At 42.9% G+C, this 20,452-nt stretch overlaps 1 protein-coding gene across 1 annotated transcript; it reads left to right on the top strand.

Annotated features, from left to right (window-relative positions):
* Window positions 1-394: 394 nt before the first annotated feature.
* LOC127624246 (GAS2-like protein 2A) lies at window positions 395-18,765 on the top strand. The gene is given in 6 exon segments (XM_052098985.1): window positions 395-758; window positions 971-1,197; window positions 4,052-4,159; window positions 6,671-6,767; window positions 7,205-7,463; window positions 17,136-18,765. Coding segments are annotated over 6 exon segments (2,685 nt in total).
* The last annotated feature ends 1,687 nt before the right edge of the window (window positions 18,766-20,452 follow it).

Below are 20,452 nucleotides of genomic sequence, written 5' to 3'. Positions count from 1 at the left end.
TGTTTAGTAAGAGACGCCATGTTGCATTCGCAGCTACAATCACTAGTTTATTTTCTATATGTCATACAGAAATGTCCTGTCTCTGCGAAAGCTAGTTACCCTTTCTTTCTCCAAAGAACACGTGTGGACAGCAAATGGTTAACTGGAGTGTTTGGATTCGCTATCTGGTAACCAAGGACGATTCAGCACTCACTACACCCTGACAACACATTAAAATCGCTGAAAGTTTGCAAAACAAGTCTTCTCAGTCAGGCTGATGCGGTTTCATACATGCATGTTTACAACTGTGGATCCATTAGAAATTAGTTTTTTAGATGATGTAGACTAACGTAACTTTTCTGAGAGTCTTATTTCCCCCAACGTTTTATTATTTCGATGCTTTTGTGTCGATTAAATGAACTCCATCATGTCTGGAATTCAGCACGCATCCAATCAAAGCATCAAGCCTTTCAAAACGAGTGAGGAATATCTGTACGCAATGAAAGAGGACTTGGCAGAATGGCTGGGGGACTTCTACAACATTGACATTCAGGTGAATAATATTTTGGAGGTGTTAGAGACCGGTGCGCTCCTGTGTGCACACGCCAATAATGTGACGCGCGTGGCGGATGACTTTCTGAGGAGGATCGGACTCACTGAGGTGCAGCTGCCCGCTTCTGGGGTCACTTTTGTCAGCTCTGCCCATCCAACTACATTCCTGGCCCGGGATAATGTGACGAACTTCATCAACTGGTGTCGAAAAGAAATGGACATTCCAGGTATTCCTTAAACTGCAAATGTAAATTAGAAATGTTTTATCTGCTTTACAGAAAATTATTTGTTTGCTATTCTTACCCATATCACTGGACAGTGCTGTAAGTAAATAAAATGTGACCTGTAATTGTTGAAACTTAATTTTTATAAACGTTTGCCCTTATATGCCCTATAATCCTGTTTTCTGTTGCCATCTTTCACCCTGCCCCCATCACAGATGTACTGATGTTTGAGACAGATGACCTTGTCCTGCGTAAGAATGAGAAGAATTTTGTGTTGTGCCTTCTTGAGTTGGCCAGACGGGCCTCTCGCTTCGGCATGGCATCCCCAGTCCTCATCCAGATGGAGCAGGAGATAGAGGAGGAGATTCGGGAGGAGATGGAGGAGACCGTCCAGCCCAAACCTCAGAGGCGCTTGATAAACACTCAGAACCTGGATGAGATGGTGCTGTGTTTAATAAATATGTTTACTGTTGTGTTGAATGCAAATTAAGATTTACTGGATTCAATTAAAGGGACAGTTCACCCAAAAATGAATATTCAGCCATTATTTACTCACCCTGGTGTTGTTCTAAATCAATATGACTTTCTTTTTCTGTGGTGGCACCGAAATTCTGTCCAGGGGTGGGGGTGGGTGGTTGTGTGTGTGTGTGTGTGTGTGTGTGTGTAATTTTATCAGGAAAATGCCCACGTCCTCAAGCTTCAAAAGTATAATTAAGAGGTCTTATAAACAATTGCATGCAACTCATGTCTTGTTCTGAAGGCATACGATAATGTTTGGTGAGAAACAAACCAAAATCTTGACCGACTGTTGCTATCCTGTGCATGTTCATGAGAGTGCACGAGAGCAGCAGTTACACTGCATCCGCTCGTGAGATTGGGCATTCAAGCGAATACAAATAAGGTTGGTCATAGAAATGCATCTCCTCTTCGACTTCAAACTCCTCAGACAAGATTAGCAAATTCGGTCCTCTGGTTTATGTGCAGCTTTGTTTTGTTTTCTGTTATTAATATCCCTGTGATAGTCCAATTGTACCAAACAAGTGAGTTTTCGCTTGAATGCCCCATTTTCCGGTGGCTATAAAGTGCAAAACAAAACAACAAATCCATTAACACAATGACAAATCCAAAAACAAAATAACAATTCAGAAAACACAACAGCAATTCAGTCAAAACAGAAAGGGGAGGTACTAACCAGATTGGCTGTGTGAATGAGACCGAGTCCTTTCTTTACGACTGGTTTGCTTATTATATCAAATTCCATGCAAAAGGTCACTGACTGAAAAACGAAATCATTTGGAGTGTTTTATCTCTTGAGAAAACAGTAACAGGAAAATAAGAGTAAAAACAGTGAGCGGGAAAAGTTAGTTTTAGGTACGATGTTCATCTGTGGCCTCATGGTTCATCTAGTGCATAAGGGATCATCTTAAAGACCACAAACTGTGCTAAATTGTTGGTGGCGTCCAAGTGTTCATTCAACTTGCATGTTTTAACTTAGAAAACTCTGTTGTTTAAAATAAAAAAATAAATACAAATTATATAAAGGTTCCGGTTCCTGCCAATGGATAGATTTTCCAAGTATATCTAATTATATGTATACAGTATTCAATTATTTGAGAAAAAAACACTCAAATTTATTAAGATGTAATTTTTACATTAGAAAGGTTGTAGCAGACTGCCAGTGGTGTGAATGACTAAATTACATTGTTTTTGTTTTGTTGTTTGTATTATTTTTATTATTATTATTTTTTTTTTAAATTATTGAAAATTGTATATGTATAATTCCACATCCTGGGAAAATCTGATTTACTGTAAATCAGCATATCTAATAGCACACACCCAATCAGGTGAGAAAATACCCTTTCTTTTTCAGTTAAGTTGCTGTTGTGTTTTCTAACTTATTTTGTTTCAGGATGTTCCGTTGTGTTTTTAGATTTGTTGTTTTGTTTTGCACTTCACGGCCACCATACCATTTTGCAAGCATTTCAATTTCGGTATGTTTCTCACCAAACCTTATCGTATTCCTTCACAATGAGTCACATTGAATAATTGATTATACATCTGAATTATACTTTTGTGTCCTTTTGAAGCTTGAAGAGGTGGCATGGCATCACTGAGCACAATTTGTTTTTCAAAATTTCTCCCTTTGGGTTAAGAAAAATAAAGAAAGTCAGAATGGTTTAGAACAAGATGAGTGTGAGTAAACAATTAGTGATTTTTCTCTCTCGTTTTTTTCTACTTTAGGTTTTGTAATTTGGTTGATTGCTGGTTTTTAAACTAAAACATTTGGGTGAATCTCACAAATGCTATTAGGAAATGCTGGTTCATATTTTACCCCAAAATCAAAAGAAAGATTTATATAAAATATTTAATTTTATTTGCATTGTAACATTCATCATATCCTCCTCCTTCGTAGTACTGTAATGTGTAAATATCTCATTACTTACAATGCAATCAAAATTATTATTTACATATCATAATTATAAACAATATATTTTTTTAATTTTAAAGTATTCATAGTAGTGTTTACTTAATTTTATTTATGCTTATTAATATAATACAAATTCATCAAAAAAAATCATTGTCTGGACAGGAATACTGTCTTACAGTAATATTGATGTGGCTTACATAATAAGAATTTTGGGGGAAAGTTATTAATTGTCATGAAAATAATGTCAGTCATTATGCAAACAAATCTTGACAGTCCAAAAATAGGCTTCATTTTCTGTGTGCAAAATATAATTTGTTAATTTTTTCTTGTGAATTTGGGTTGAAATATGACATTTATTTGTGAGGCTCACACTTTTAAGTTTATTGAACAGTCTTCCTTTTTCACAGTTGCTGTGTGTTAGTAATTTAACAGATGGTTTTATCCAGCGTGACTTGCTGTGACTTATTAGTGATAAACCACCTGTAATTAAGTAATTGTCTTGCTCAAGGGCACACTTGTGACACCTAATAGCTTGGAGGATCGAACATGCAACCTTCTGTTTACCAGCCTTGAGTTTTAAACACACACTGTTCAACAGATACAGCACACAAGAGAGTGCTTGAAGAATACAAGTACACATAAAGGGCAAAAGCTGAACATCCATCAATAGTAATTGATGCTTCTTTTCACCATTACAAATAATTTATGAGTTCCTTTGTTCATTTTTATTTGTGGATCTTTTCCTCACTGATTTATTGAGGCTTTAAAAGTGGTATTTCACAGCAGATTACTGAGAATTCTGTGACAGAGATGTGTGGGTCATTCCAATAACATTTGAGCACTGAGCTTTGAGTTTGTTTGTGTGCAGGTCCAGTACCTGATAAGCCGCTGTACTTGTCCCACCCAGTTCCCCATGGTGAAGGTATCAGAGGGCAAATACAGAGTTGGAGACTCCAACACTCTTATATTTGTGCGGGTATTTGAAACATCTTTCTCTTTGTTCCTCTCTTTCTGTCATTTTCTCAGTAGGGGAGACTAGAGGCAATTAAAACAATGGGCAATTGTAAGACACTAAATTAGTTCAGTGTAGGCTATATAGTTCTTTCTCTGCCTCTCCCTATGCTTTAGTTTAAATTCAAGAGCATCTTGAATTTATAGAGCTGTTAATGCATTCATGCATGCGATTAATTAAAAAAGTTTAACACAGCATAATATAGCATAAACCATCATAAACACTTGTCGGAAAAGGCCAGAATCTTTGTACTGTAATGTTTCCGCCTGGACTCATTACACTGATGGACACAACACACACACACACACACACACACATGTTGTGTTTCCATGTTTTATGGGGACTTTCCATAGACATAATGGTTTTTATACTGTACAAACTTTATATTCTATCCCCTAAACCTAACCCTACCCCTAAACCTAACCCTCACAGAAAACTTTCTGCATTTTTACATTTTCAAAAAACATAATTTAGTATGATTTATAAGCTGTTTTCCTCATGGGGACCGACAAAATGTCCCCACAAGGTCAAAAATTTCGGGTTTTACTATCCTTATGGGGACATTTGGTCCCCACAAAGTGATAAATACACGCTCACACACACACACACACACACACACACACACACACACACACACACACACACACACACACAGTGCTTCCCTGTCAGTGATAAAATGTTTGAGAGAAGACCTCTTAACACTATTTGAAGCCCAGATGGGACTTGTGACAGAAATCAAGTATTTTTCAGCCTATGCAAGTCACGTTTTTATTACCACAGAAGCACGTCAAGTCTTAACTATCACCAAAACACAGAATGAGACGTTTTTGTCTGCAAGCGCTTTTCACATGGAGTTCATAGCAGCGCATGACACTTGCGTTGACGGTCTGATACGAATCATGAACGCAGCTTCACGATTGCTGTAACAAAATGGATAGCAACCATCTATAGGTAGATTAATATTGTGGAGGATGACAGTTTAAGGGATTTAACGCCCATTGCAATGAATATGCAGCCTATGTGGAGACTAGTTCTTTTAGTTAGTCAATCTCCTGCTTAGACTTTGGGAAACGTTTAATGTTACTTGAACTGATGATATTTTAGTGCATTCCTATTGTTATATTGTGGAAGGCTTTGTTTGGAAAATGTTAATAAAACATTATAGTGCTACAGATTGTTTTGTTATCTTTCCTAACATGGAAATAAATGTATTTTGACAGGAAAAGAAGTATTTATAGTGTCAAAGTTCAGCGTTTAATCGTGATTAAATACAAAAAATATGCCATTAATTGCGATTATTTTGATAATATTTAATTAAAATGCTGAAAAGAATGGGAGATGTGAACACTGTCGCTGGTAGCTATTAATAGCTGTCACGATCCCGTGTTGTCTGTCCCGTGTTTTCTGTTTCACTCAGCACTTCACGTTCCATGTCACGTTTTCCTTGTTGTCCGCCCCGTGTTTCATTGTCTGTGTAAACAAACTACATCTCCCATGGTTCCCGGCCCTCATCACCTCTGCCACAGCGTTATTGTCTGCACCTGAATATCGTTTGTTATCCTCCTGTGTCGCTGTATTTAACCCCGTTTGTTTCTCCAGTCCCCTGTCGGTCTTTGATGTATGTGGACGCCTGTTACCCGTGCTCTCTGTCTTGGTTTATCCCCTGGTACCCCTTCTGTAAGCCTTCCGTGTTTTGTTAACCCTTTGTATACCTCCGTGTTTTGTTTTACCTTTTCCCTTAGTGGATGTTTCCTTTGTTCGTGTTTTTTCGTGTTGCCTTTTCATTTAATAAAAATCATCACTGCAGGTAGATCCTCGTCCCGTGTCTGCCTTCACCGTCAATCGTGACAATAGCTATCAGCTAAACAAGATTTCATATTTAAATTCATATTATTCCTGACAGCTAAAAGAATCAGCACCATATAAAGATGAAATCAATTCAGCAATATTAATATATGGTAAATAAATGATATAATTACTTTGAGGAGTGCTTTAATTTAAGATTTAGTGTGGTTAATGTGTTACAATTGCCCTCCACCACTGACTACTTATATTAAATGTAATATTGTTTCCTTAATCTCAAGTCTTACTCAGTTTAAACATTTTAATCATACTATGACTAAGAAATGCATATAGATTTGTAATGGTTGTGAGTTATGAAGAGAACTGGAAGGAAAAATAAATATTACAATTAACCTGGCCGTCCCTATTACCCTATTACTATAATATGTCAATGAAAATATGAATATATGTGTCAGATGCTTTTTCAAGCAGAAATATATGCAAATGTTTTGTGTAAATAGTAACATGGAAAAATTGGCTTATAAACAGACTTGATCAGTAATCAACTGCAGATGGCATTTGCTTATAACTTTTGATTAAGACATGTATATATGTGTGTGTGTATGTGTGTATATATGTGTGTGTGTGTGTGTGTGTGTGTGTGTGTATATGTGTGTTTGTGTGTATGTGTAGGTCTTGAGGAATCACATTATGGTGCGAGTGGGCGGTGGATGGGATACCCTGGAGCACTATCTTGACAAGCATGATCCCTGCCGATGCACTTCTCTCAGTACGTACAAATGGACACAAACACACAACAAACCACTAAGATTGTATCAGAACTTCATAATAAATAGTTTATTATTTTTCAAATTTTCAAGATGTAGTATTAATATGTTTTAGAGAACAAAAAAATCATGTATTTTCATTATGGCAGCTACTGTATGCCAAAACAATTTAGCACAACAATTTGTGCCCAAATGGCTCAAATATGACATTACCGCTAATGCAGACAGTGAAGTGTTTTTTTTATTGTTGAAATATACTGCATAGTATTTTATTATTGATTAGTTTAACTTTGTTATTATGATACATATTCAGAACACATACAGGTGTTCTAAAAGTACTGCTTTTTAATAGAAACAGATCAGCATTTCCTAGAAAAAAGATCAGTTATGACTTCTTGCTTCCATTTCATTCTCTCTCCCACATACATATACACATCAGTCCATAAGTTGACTCAGCGTCCAGCCACTCCAGTGCATGAGGTCAAAGAGAGGGTAACCACACCACGACCTGATGCCCAGTGTGCTTCTCAGACCACTCTTCTGCTGAGCCGATCTCAGTCTCCTCTTCAGCCAGTTGTCTGGACCCCTTCTGCCCCCTACAAAACTCAGAGAGCAGGACCCTCTCCCCCACACTCATTCTACTCCCCAGTCCCTGAATATCAGCCAAGCCGCCGGAGAAATAGCCTCTCTCCTAACAAGTAAGTGCCCAATGGGAGTAACCAAAGGTCTTAAAGGGATACTTCACAAAAAAAAAAGAATTGGAACAACATAAGAGTGAGTAAATGATGACAGATTTTCATTTTTGGGTGAACATTTCCTTTAGTGTCAACTAACATTTGCTGAATATCACATAGAAATGAAATACTGATTATAGTGTGTTTCAGAAATAGTTATATAAAAACATATTATATCCCATTAGTATACTCTGCTGTGAGAACGTCCATGCAATATGCTCATGATTTGACTTCTTTGTATAACATTTTTTTAGGACAGGACTTATTATACAGTATATGCAATTTCATGACATCATATTAATTTATATGAATACATGAAGTTTGTACATTTTATACAGTATATATATATATTAATACAAGTCAGAAGTTTACATACTCTTAGGTTGAAGTCATTAAAAAAATTTGATTACATTAAAAAAAATTGTTTACACTTTTAATTGACTATATCACAATTCCAGTGGGTCAGAAGTTTACATACACTAAGTTAACTGTGCCTTTAAGCAGCTTGGAAAATTCCTGAAAATAATGTCAAGCCTTTAGACAATTAGCCAATTAGCTTCTGATAGGCTAATTGACTAATTGGATGCGTACCTGTGGATGTATTTTAAGGCCTACCTTCAAACTAAGTGCATCTGCTTGAAATCATGGGAAAGTCAAAAGAAATCAGGCAAGACCTCAGAAAAACTATTGTAGACCTCCACAAGTCTGCTTCATCCTTGGGAGCAATTTCCAAACACCTGAATGTACCATGTTCATCTGTACAACAATAGTAATCAAGTATAAACAACATGGGACCACACAGCATCATACCACTCAGGAAGGAGACGCATTCTGTCTCCTAGAGTTGAATGTAGTTTGGTGCAAAAAGTGCAAATCAATCCCAGAACAACAACAAAGGACCTTGTGAAGATGCTGGAGGAAACATGTAGACAAGTATCTATATCCACAGTAAAACAAGTCCTATATCAACATAACCTGAAAGACTGCTCAGCAAGGAAGAAGCCAATGGTTCAAAACTACCATAAAAAGTATTTTTTTTTCCACAGTTTGCAAGTGCACATGGGGACAAAGATCTTACTTTTTGGAGGAATGTCCTCTGGTCTGATGAAACAAAATTGAACTGTTTGGCCATAATGACCATTGTTAAGTTTGGAGGAAAAAGGGTGAGGCTTGCAAGCTGAAGAACACCATCCCAACCGTGAAGTATGGGGGTGGCAGCATCATGTTTTGGGGGTGTTTTGCTGCAGGAGGGACTGGTGCACTTCACAAAATAGATGACATCATGAGGAAAGAAAATGATGTGGATATATTGAAGCAACATCTCAGCCAGGAAGTTAAAGCTCGGTCGCAAATGGGTCTTTCAAATGGACAATGACCCCAAGCATACCCCCAAATTTGTGGAAAAATGGCTTAAGGACAACAAAATCAAGGTATTGGAGTGGCCATCACAAAGCCCTGACCTCAATCTGATAGAAAATTTGTTGGCAGAACTGAAAAGGCGTGTGTGAGCAAGGAGGCCTACAAACCTGTTACACCAGTTCATTGTGGAGGACAAAATTCCAGCAACTTATTGTGAGAAGCTTGTTGAAGATAACCCAAAATGTTACCCAAGTTAAACAATTTAAAGGCAATGCTTCCAAAAATAAAAAAGTGTATGTAAACTTCTGACCCACTGGGAATGTGAAGAAAGATATAAAAGCTGAAATAAATCATTCTCTCTACTATTATTCTGACATTTTACATTCATTTTGTTTTTCACCACAATTTGGAATGCCCAATTCCCACTACTTAGTAGGCCCTCGTGGTGGCACGGTTACTCACCACAGTCCGGGCGGTGGAGGACAAGTCTCAGTTGCTTCCGCTTCTGACACTGTGGAGACTCCACGTGTGGAGGCTCATGCTACTCTCCGCGATCCACGCACAACTTACTAATCGCGACCACGAGGATGTAACCCTATGTGACTCTACCCTCCCTAGCAACCGGGCCAATTTGGTTGCTTAGGAGACCTGGCCGGAGTCACTCAGCACACCCTGGATTCGATGTCGTGACTTCAGGGGTAGTAGTCAGCATAATACTCGTGAGCTACCCTGGCCCGACATTTCGCATTCTTAAAATAAAGTAGTAATTCTAACTGACCTAAGACAGGGAATGTTTTCTACGATTAAATGTCAGGAATTGTGAAAAACTGAGTGTAAATGTACTTGGCTAATGTGTATGTTAACTTCTGACTTCAGCTGTATTTTATATATATATATATATATATATATATATATATATATATATATATATATATATATATATATATTATTATTATTATTATTATTATTATTATTATTATTTATATTATTATTTATATTTTAAAATGAACAAATAGCCCAAGAGGCCCAGGTGACATCAGTGGAAAAGGAAAGACATTTGAGAGGTGGAACAAGTAATTATATTTTGAGTAAAGTTTACAAAGATAATTTTTTTGAAGTAATCCAGCAAACGTCCAGCTCCCAGCACAACACCGACTCCTACACAAACTCAGAGTAAACCAAAAGACAAACAAAAAAATGTATCTACTGAATCCTGTCTGGCTAAGCGGGAACGTGATAGTGGTCAAGCGAAAGCTAGAGTAAAATAATTGGCAGGGCATTTGATTCCTGGAGGTACCTTCGTGCTGGTGAATCACGTTCAGTCTCTTTTTATGTTACGTCATTGTTTTGGTCGATGCTTGCTCGCTCACATCACTATGGAGTGTGTGCACGAGCACAAGCAACAGGTAGGTGACTGCAGTTCACTTAATGGACACAAGGGTAATAACAAGGGTTTCTGAAACTTACATACTGCACCTTTAAATATTGATTTCATGTTGATTTTATATATACATTTTCCTGTGTATAATATTGTCAGAACCTAGTTTTGAAATGTGACTTGTCTAATAGAAAACCTTTCTCTCAGTCATAGATCTGGCTAAAGGATGCTAGAAATCCACTTAAACCCTTGGATTTTTTTACATTTACATTCATTCATTTGGCAGATGCTTTTATCCAAAGCAACTTACAAAGAGGAATTTTTACAGACATATTAATTGTGTCGGAAACATGAACATCTAAACAACAGCACCCTAAAGTTTAAGGCATAAGCGTAACATTGTGCATTTGTGCGTGTTTGAGACATTGAGAGACGTTGATTATTGTGTGAATGCTGTATGGTTTATTAACTAACTTAAAACTAAGGATGCCTGTAAAGCAATTAAACAGTTGCTATGAGTCAAACTTGTTCCACTTCATCATAATATCTCATTAGCCATGCCACACACTACAGCAAAGACCCCTGCAAGTGTAAAGAATCAGACAAGTCGGGCAGATCCATTTGCAACAATGTTTTTAATGGGCAGACTTCAAGGAAACGTAACTTCTCATCAATGGGCAAACACAGGGGAAAGGTCCAGTCTGATGCCCGGGGAAGGGTTAAACTCAGGCGAAGGAGTCCGGCTGGATCCGAGATCGGCAGTCGGCGACAGAGAGGCGTGAAACAGGCTTGGTTCGGGGCAGGCGGCGAGATATCAGAGTCCGGTAGCAGGCACGGGTCGTTAGGCAGGCTGCAGACAGGCAGAAAGGTTAGTAACAGGCTGGGATCAGAACAATAGAATCACTCAGAAAATGCTCAGACATGCAACATGGGGTGAAACAATACTTCGCACTGGATGCTGAGTTAATGAGGCAGATATAGTCTCAGGGTGAGAGTTTAATGTGGGACAGCTGGGCAGCAATAAAAGCTTAATGATCAATACTGTGCTGAAGCATGAGGCACTTAGTATTCAAGGGAGAGAGCGCGAGAGTGCGTGGAGTTGGCAGAGCTGGGCACCGTAACAGAGCCCCCCTCCTGCGAGCGTCTCCTGGCGCGAGGGAACTGATGACGGCGAGGTCTGCCTCGAGGTCGAGGAGCCGGTCTATCAGGGTGATTGCGGTGAAAGTCTTGAGTGAGGGACGGGTCTAGTATATCCCTGGCGTGGACCCAGGAACGTTCCTCTGGCCCAAAGCCCTCCCAATCAACGAGGTATTGAAGATGCCCGCCGCGACGTCTAGAGTCCAGCAGACGATGCACTTGGTAGGTCTCTTCGCCCTCTACCTGGATAGGTCGGGTAGCCGTCTCCTCTGAGTCCTCTCTGCGCCCTACAGATTGGGCGGCGGCTGGTTTGAGCAGGGAGACGTGGAACGTGGGTGAGACGCGCATGTGTCTGGGCAGGTCAAGACGAAACGACACAGGAGTGATTTCACGGACGATCTTGAATGGACCCAAGAATCTCGGACTTAGCTTTTTGCAGGGCAGCCGGAGGCGTAGGTCTCGTGTGGATATCCACACCCATTGGCCGGGTTGGTAAACAGGTCCTGCCCTGCGGTGCCTGTCTGCCCTCTCCTTGCCGCGTCTTATCGCACGCTGGAGGTGAGTGTGGGCCAGGTTCCAGGTCCTCTCACTCCGCCGGAGCCAATCATCCACAGCAGGGACGCTGGTGGGCTCACCTGACCAGGGGAACAGTGGGGGCTGGAACCCGAGGACGCACTGAAAAGGGGTCATCCCGGTAGAGTGCTTGCGGATGGAGTTCTGGGCATATTCGGCCCACATCAAGAAACTATGCCAATCCCCCTGCTGACGATGGCAGTAGGAGCGGAGGAAGCGGGAAATCTCCTGGTTGAGGCGCTCCACTTGTCCATTGGCCTGGGGGTGGTACCCCGATGTGAGACTCACGTTGATCTGTAGTCTCCCACAGAAGGCATTCCAGACGCGGGAAGTGAACTGGGGTCCCCTGTCAGACACAATGTCCTCTGGTAACCCGTAGAACCGAAAGACATAGTTACACAGATGTTCCGCCGTCTGCAGAGCGGTGGGTAGCCTGGGGAGCTGGATGAGTCGGCATGCCTTAGAGAAGCGGTCGATGACGGTGAGAATGGTTGTGTAGCCCTCGGAGGGAGGCAGATCCGTGATGAAGTCCACCGCGATGTGGGACCAAGGCCGTTGGGGAACAGGCAGGGGTTGAAGGAGGCCCGCGGGTAGCAGCCGAGCAGACTTCTGGGTGTTACAGACTCTACAGAGGCGAATGAATTTGCTCGCGTCTCGAGTGAGCGTGGGCCACCAGTACCGGTTCTGAAGGAGCTGGGTCGTGGCCATGATTCCGGGGTGCCCGGAACAGGGAAGGGCGTGCACGTGGCTCATCACTTTGTCACGGAGGGTTTCTGGTACAAAAATCCTCCCAGTGGGGCAGCCCGAGGGAATTTCGAGGTCAGCGTTGGCCTGAGCGCACTCGGTCTCGAGGTCCCATTGAACTGGTCCGAGGACGAGGGCTGGGTTGATAATGGGTTCTGGGGTCAGGACCTCCGTTTCGGAGTGGAACAGGCGAGACAGAGAATCAGCCTTGGTGTTCTTCGAACCGGGACGGTAACTCACTGTGAAGTGGAACCGGGAAAAGAAAAGAGACCACCGGGCTTGGCGTGCGTTCAGTCTCTTGGCTGTACGCAGGTACTCCAGATTCTTGTGATCTGTATACACGGAGAATGAGTGAGTCGCTCCCTCAAGCCAATGGCGCCACTCCTCGAACGCTGACTTCATCGCTAACAACTCGCGGTCCCCAACGTCATAGTTCCTCTCTGCTGAACTCAACTTCCTGGAGTAGAAGCCGCAGGGATACAGCTTGGGAGGGTTTTTTTTTGGCGCTGAAAGAGTACCGCTCCTAGCCCGGTGTTCAAAGCGTCCACCTCCACCACGAAGGGTAGCTCAGGGTTAGGATGGTGCAGGATGGGAGCAGAAGTGAAGCTGTTCTTGAGCTGCTTAAAAGCCCGGGAGGCAGCCTCGTTCCAAGCTAGCCCTCTCGTGCCCTTCCGAACCAGAGCTGTTAACGGGGCTGCTACGGAGCTGAAGCCTCTGATGAAGCGGCGATAGAAATTGGCGAAGCCTAGGAAGCGTTGCAACCCCTTTAGGGTGGAGGGTTGGGGCCAGTCTACGACTGATCTCACCTTATTCTCATCCATGACCACGCCCTCTGGGCGGATATCGTACCTCAGAAAGGTTGTCGTGGTCAGATGGAAGTCACACTTCTCTATCTTGGCGTAGAGTTGGAACCGAAGGAGCCTCTGAAGTACCGCGCGGACATGCTGGATGTGGGCTTCAAGGGTGTCAGAATAAATCAAAATGTCGTCTATATAGATGATTACATTTTGGTGGAGCAGGTCACGGAGGACGTCGTTGACGAAGGATTGGAAGACGGCAGGGCTGTTAGAAAGGCCGAAAGGCATGACGAGATATTCATAGTGCCCAGTGCTCGTGGAGAAGGCAGTCTTCCATTCGTCCCCCTCTCGGATTCGAACCAGGTTATAGGCGGAGCGCAGGTCCAGCTTGGTGTAATATCTGGCTGTGCGAAGAAGCTCTAGAGCGGCCGGTACCAGCGGTAGTGGGTAACGAAACTTAACGGTACATTCGTTCAGGGCTCTGTAGTCGATGCAGGGTCGCAGTCCTCCATCTTTTTTCTTGACGAAGAAGAACCCGGCTGACAGAGGGGAAGTGGAGGGACGGATGAACCCCTTTGCGAGCTCCTCCTCCACGTATTTCCGCATGGCCTCGGTCTCAGGTTGGGACAGTGAGAAGATGCGGCCTCTGGGTGGTGTGTTATTGGGTACGAGGTCTATGGTGCAGTCGTATTCCCGATGGGGCGGTAGCTTGGTGGCTTTGATCTTGCTGAAGACCTCGGCTAGATCGTGGTGTACGGTGGGTAGGCGAGATAGCACGGCGTCGTCTCGGGGTTCGGTAATGCCTTGGACCTTTAAGGGTTTGACGACAGACAGACACCTCGAAAAGCATCTCTCTCCCCAGCTGATTTTCTGCCCGGTAGTCCACTCCAACTGAGGGTTGTGCTTCCTTAGCCAGGGTAAGCGCAGGATGACCGGAGTGTGGGGAGCTTGGAGAATGTAGAACTGGACCTCCTCATGATGGAGCTGGCCGGTACGCATGCGAAGCGCCTGGGTCATGTGCGTGATGCGCCCTGTGCCGAGTGGACGTCCGTCGACAGCCTCTACTGACAGCGGAGGTGTGCAAGGAATGAGGGCTACATCGTGAACCTGGGCAAAAACTTTAGACATGAAATTACCGGCTGCCCCGGAGTCAACTAGGGCGACGGCATTGACAGGTTGCCCCTTTATAGTGAATTCTAGAGGCACTGACACACAGGTGAGAGGATTTAAACAGTCAAGGGTTAGACTCACCGTGGTTCTGTCCTTGTGTGCAGGTCGCAGAGGGCAGTGTAGACGGAAATGACCGGAACCCCCGCAGTACAGACACAGGTTCAGGGACCGGCGGCGCTCCCTCTCCTCCTCGGAGATGTGTGAGGCGTTGATCTGCATAGGCTCGTAGGTCTCAGCAGACAAGTTAGAAGCATGTGGTGCGGGGCTGACGCGCATGGCGCTCGTGGGACAGAGACTGGGACGTCGTGAGCGCATCAGGTTGTCCAGCTGGATGGTGAGGTGAACAAACTGATCCAAATTCTTTCCTTCGTCGCGACAGGCCGGCTCCGCTTGCAAATCGTGTCGGAGACCCCTTCGGAAGACCACCTTGAAAGCGTTCTCCGTCCAATTGGTTTGGGCTGCTAGCGTCAGAAATTTGAGGGCGTACTCTGAGGCGGGCGATCTCCCCTGTGAGAGTTCCAAGAGAAGATCCTCGGCTCCCTTTCCCTCCTTGGCATGCTCGAACACAGCTTGGAAACGTTCCAGAAATTCTCCGTAGGAAGAGAAGGCGGACCCATCTGGTTTCCAAACCGCGGTGATCCACTCCAACGCGCGACCGGTGAGTAGCGTGCACACGAAGGCGATTTTGCTGGCATCAGTGGCATGCAGGGCCATCTGCTGGGCGAGATACAAAGAGCATTGAAGAATAAAGCCTCTGCATTTACCTGGGTCACCCTCATACCTCTCAGGGCGCACGAGGTTGGAGCTCGCCGTGTGCGGCTGGTTTAGTGAGAGAGGCGGCGCGGTGAATGTTGGAGCGGCCGTGGGTGCCGCGATGGATTTCTGCAGGGCTCGTACCGCTGAGACCAATTCCTCCGTGAGTGTGGTCAGGCAGGATAACTGGTGATGATGGGCGGCCAGCTGAGAGGCTTGGTTGGTGACAGCGGCCGACAGAGCAGTCATTGTCGCTGGATCCTCGTTCGGCGAAGTATTCTGTAAAGAATCAGACAAGTTGGGCAGATCCATTTGCAACAATGTTTTTAATGGGCAGACTTCAAGGAAACGTAACTTCTCATCAATGAGCAAACACAGGGGAAAGGTCCAGTCTGATGCCCGGGGAAGGGTTAAACTCAGGCGAAGGAGTCCGGCTGGATCCGAGATCGGCAGTCGCGACAGAGAGGCGTGAAACAGGCTTGGTTCGGGGCAGGCGGCGAGATATCAGAGTCCGGTAGCAGGCACGGGTCGTTAGGCAGGCTGCAGACAGGCAGAAAGGTTAGTAACAGGCTGGGATCGGAACAATAGAATCACTCAGAAAACGCTCAGACATGCAACATGGGGTGAAACAATACTTCGCACTGGATGCTGAGTTAACGAGGCAGATATAGTCTCAGGGCGAGAGTTTAATGCGGGACATCTGGGCAGCAATCAAAGCTTAATGATCAATACTGTGCTGAAGCATGAGGCACTTAGTATTCAGGGGAGAGAGCGCGAGAGTGCGTGGAGTTGGCAGAGCTGGGCGCCATAACAGCAAGGATGTAATTACATGGGTTATTATTTTATATTATTATTACCATTGTTACCATCACTCTATCATACATTTAATTACCACCCAAGTTTTTTGTCTTGGCTACTAAATTCCTCTAATAAAATAAGAATTTATAAACAATGCTTAATTCAAGAAATGAAAGAAGTGAAGCTGTTCTTGAGCTGCTTAAAAGCCCGGGAGGCAGCCTCGTTCCAAGCTAGCCCTCTCGTGCCCTTCCGAACCAGAGCTGTTAACGGGGCTGCTACGGAGCTGAAGCCTCTGATGAAGCGGCGATAGAAATTGGTGAAGCCTAGGAAGCGTTGCAACCCCTTTAGGGTGGAGGGTTGGGGCCAGTCTACGACTGCTCTCACCTTATTCTCATCCAATAATGATTTTAGCAGCAGAAATTTTAACTTATAGACAGGCATTCCAGATCTGCTCAAATCTGTGGCGCTTTCTTTGAAGTGTGTAGATTCCGTGTAGGCCCTTAAATAGGTTTTTTGGATAGGTCATAAAATATGAAATGTCCACAAAGTGTCCAATTATCTTCTCCATTTTGATCTAATACAATGATATAGCTGCAGGTGGAAGCTCCAAAGATATATGGAGGCCCTAACCTAATCCTTTCCCTAACCCTAACTGTGTTTGGAAGTGATGCCTCCTTTTAGAGTTGGCGCAGCCCCCTTTTGGAGAAACCACACCCCTTCTGGAGTAGCCACACCCTCTTTTGGATATCCCACCCCATTTGAGATTTCCAGCCTGCAGCTATACCTACTTGGATAAAATGGGCTTGAGTTTAAAATCTGCCTTATATGTGCTTAATCATCAATATCTGTTACATCCTACTTTTCACAGCTGTTGCAGAAGGGCAGTGTCACAGATACTGACAAGGCATTGTATGGGTATTTTTCCAGATTAAGGGAGAGACCGCATACTCCATCTCCTAAGCACACTGGCACTGACAGTAAAGACAGCTCGATAACAAACTCCTCAAGTAGGAAAGGTAGAGAGGCAACAAGGATGTCTCCAGCATCTCGCATCACTAGCAGTCTGCCACGGGTTACCCATCGTCCTACCACCCCACAACCTGAGAGACAAAGTCCTCAAACTCCCCTAGCCCTTCAGAGGATCCCTAATCAGATCCAACACCAGCAAGGCCCTGAGAGGAATCTGGGTCAAACTTGGACCAAATCACATTTTGTTTCCAAGTTGAGACAGCATTCCTCAGTTGGACAAGATGCCCAGAACAGAGCACACCTTGTCCCAGACAGGCAAGATTGTGCAAGCCCAGGAAGGGTCATCCAGAGTTTCACACCAATTCAGCACTCTAGTCCCCCTAGTAATAGGCATTTGTGCCCCAAACCTCCAAACATCACTATTAATGAGCCAGAGGACAATTGGAGTCACAAAAAAAGTCCAGATTTCATTTGCACATTTTCTCTTTCTAAAGGGTTAATTGGTGTCATCCCAGAAGCTCAACCGGCCAGACCTAAAATGGCAACTAAGAAAACCCAGGGAGATGGTTTGGTGGAATTTCCAGCTAAAATGAAAAATAATGTTGGAGTAAATGAGAAATGCCAACCTGAGAAAGGCGGGGGTAGATCAGTAAGCAATAAGGTACAGTGCTTGTCCCTAGCAACACCAAACATGGTGCAGTCCTCTCACTTAAGTAAATCTTCTGAAAGTGTCCCTGATTCTCAGAAGTCTAAAACAGATTCAGGTGTTGAAGAGGGTGGGATGGAGAGTGGTTATCTCTTCACTCCTCCTCCTCTCAGCCCTGCTCAGGAAACCATTCTCTACAAGAGCCTGGAAAAGGAAATCTTGTCCAATCTACAACAGCTAAGCATTGATTCATATGTCAACAGCAGCTCAGATGAAAAACACTTTGAGACTCCTGACCACTGTAAAGCCTCTGTCCACAACAGATCACCAAATCATGATCAGGCACTACATCTTTGTTCATCTTGCACACCCAACAGTGGAAACGGGGCTAGTTTTGATGCAGTCATTGCCGAGCTCTCCAGTGAACAAAGGAAGATGGAGAAGGTGTCTGTTGAAAAGTGGGTTAATACTCTTGCTCAGGGTCTCAGAAGTAAAGTGGTGGAAGACCACACTATCTCATCTCACCTTAAGGTCTCCAAACCTTGTATGACCAGTTTGAGGTCCTCCTTGGGGCCCAGCATGGATTCAAAGGAGACTGCTGAACATGAGATGTCAGTGGACAAGCGAAATGTAGAATCTATGGTTATCCATGGCAAAGTATCAAGTGTAGGAACTGAACATTCAAAAATGCAAAGGAGTTCTTCATTCAAACAAAGGAGATCCTTAAAGAAGCCAGAGAGAGTGCCATCCATCTACAAGCTGAAACTAAGACCATGTGTGCGACCCAGACGTGACCACAGATCTGACTGTGAACCCTCAAAGATTCCAAAACCAGTTTTCTACCACAGAATAAACTGCACAGATGGTGATTCTTAATCCCAGAGAGGAAATAATTTACCACATGGACCTTTCAGCACAGACAACTCTCGAGGAAACACTTGAACTCCACCCAAATCCCGTGTCTCAACTCCAAGTGCCACAAAGTGCCAAAGGGCAAACCAGTAGCCGCATGTACATCATGATTCTGGAATCCCGAGTTTAACAGACATCTTTTTACACTTTTTGTATTCTTTGGAGTGTACTGTACTGAAACTATGAATGCCAATTCACTAAAGCCATATTTTGGTCAGGGACTATTTTACATACCATTCAAAAATGACTTTAAGGTCAGTCATAAAATCTTTACATGGCGCAATCTGATCCTGGTCCTTTGAACATGTAATCTGTAAGCTAATCGACTTGCATACTTTATGGCCCAATCTGATTGGTATTTTGACACATACTCAGTTTGCCTATCAACTACCGGACTCTCTCTTTGTCTACCATTTAAATTGCTTCAGTTATTTGGAGATAAGCCGGTTTCACTGCAGCATGCTACAAAAGCTACGAGATTTCTCACTAGAACCCTCCTCCTCCCCAGAATCACTTGTCTAGATCTGCTTCTGCTTAACTGGGATTAAGCGTTTCTTATATGCTTTATGTAGTATGTTCTAGAAGTAGCAAGTCTTCATACTTGCTCTGTAGCAGCAGCAGCATAAGGAGATGTAGTTTGTCAAGACCATACTTACTAACTTATCATATCCATTATACTTTCAATTTATTGTTATGTGTTGTGATGACTAATATGCATTTAACAGAAAGCCTACAAGTCAGAATATTTTACATAAAGCATAGAACTTTCATCAGAGCTTGAAATCTTTTTGAATTTTGTATTAGATATTTTGATGGTTTGCTGATTGTTTATGTATACAATGTTTTCATATTCATTCTTTTATATCATCCGTCTTGACAGTAATAGTTGCATTGCCATAGCGATTATGTTGCCATTTTGTGTATGTCAAATATTATATGGGATCTTTATGCTGTTTTACATTTCTATTTGGGGTCTAACAAGTCTGTTTATGTTAATTCTGTGAACTATATGCAAAGATGTTTACTTCATCAGTTTCAGCACTTATTAAATGTTTTATTCATATGCAAAAGTTATTAGTTCTTTGACATATAATTTGGTTTTGACTTGTAGCGTTATTCAAATAAGGGCCCTAGATAAATGTTTGGAAAGGTTGTCTGAATAAATATCCATTTTTGTTGTTATAAATATTTCACACAATTTCACATTCAAAGCTCCTGGGGACCTGCAGACATATTAAGGATCAGATGTTATTCCATAAAAAAAGGTGTTTTGTAGCTGTGGGCAACAAAACAGCGGAACCTACCCCATTAAATGAAAACTAATAAGCTGACATCTGAACTGTGTGGGTGTTTACAACATGAAAATTCATGCCTCATTCAGATTTGCACACAAAGGCATTCAGTTCCCAGACAAATTTGTTTCTGTGTTTTTAGATTTCATAACAAGTTACAAATTTGTTCCTATTTCATTACTGCATAGGCATTTGTCATGGTGTGCTGTTTGTTAACTCAACACATGTCAGCACCACCGAACATCTCATTAGCATTTCTTCCTTGGAGTTTCCAAGTCACCTTGTGCATCAGGGTTTTTGGCTACTGGCTTTATAAATAACTCTTAGCGTAAGTCTGGAGCTATTAATAGCTTCATCAGAACTGCAGTCTGTCACACTACAGCAGCTGTGCTCCCTTTCTTCTCCTTGCTCCCTCCCTCTAACCC

This window comes from Xyrauchen texanus, chromosome 3 (genome assembly GCF_025860055.1).
Source record: "Xyrauchen texanus isolate HMW12.3.18 chromosome 3, RBS_HiC_50CHRs, whole genome shotgun sequence".
NCBI classification, from domain to species: domain Eukaryota; kingdom Metazoa; phylum Chordata; class Actinopteri; order Cypriniformes; family Catostomidae; genus Xyrauchen; species Xyrauchen texanus.
The sequence above is the reverse complement of the archived record's forward strand: the minus strand, read 5'-3'. Positions and strand labels throughout refer to the sequence as shown.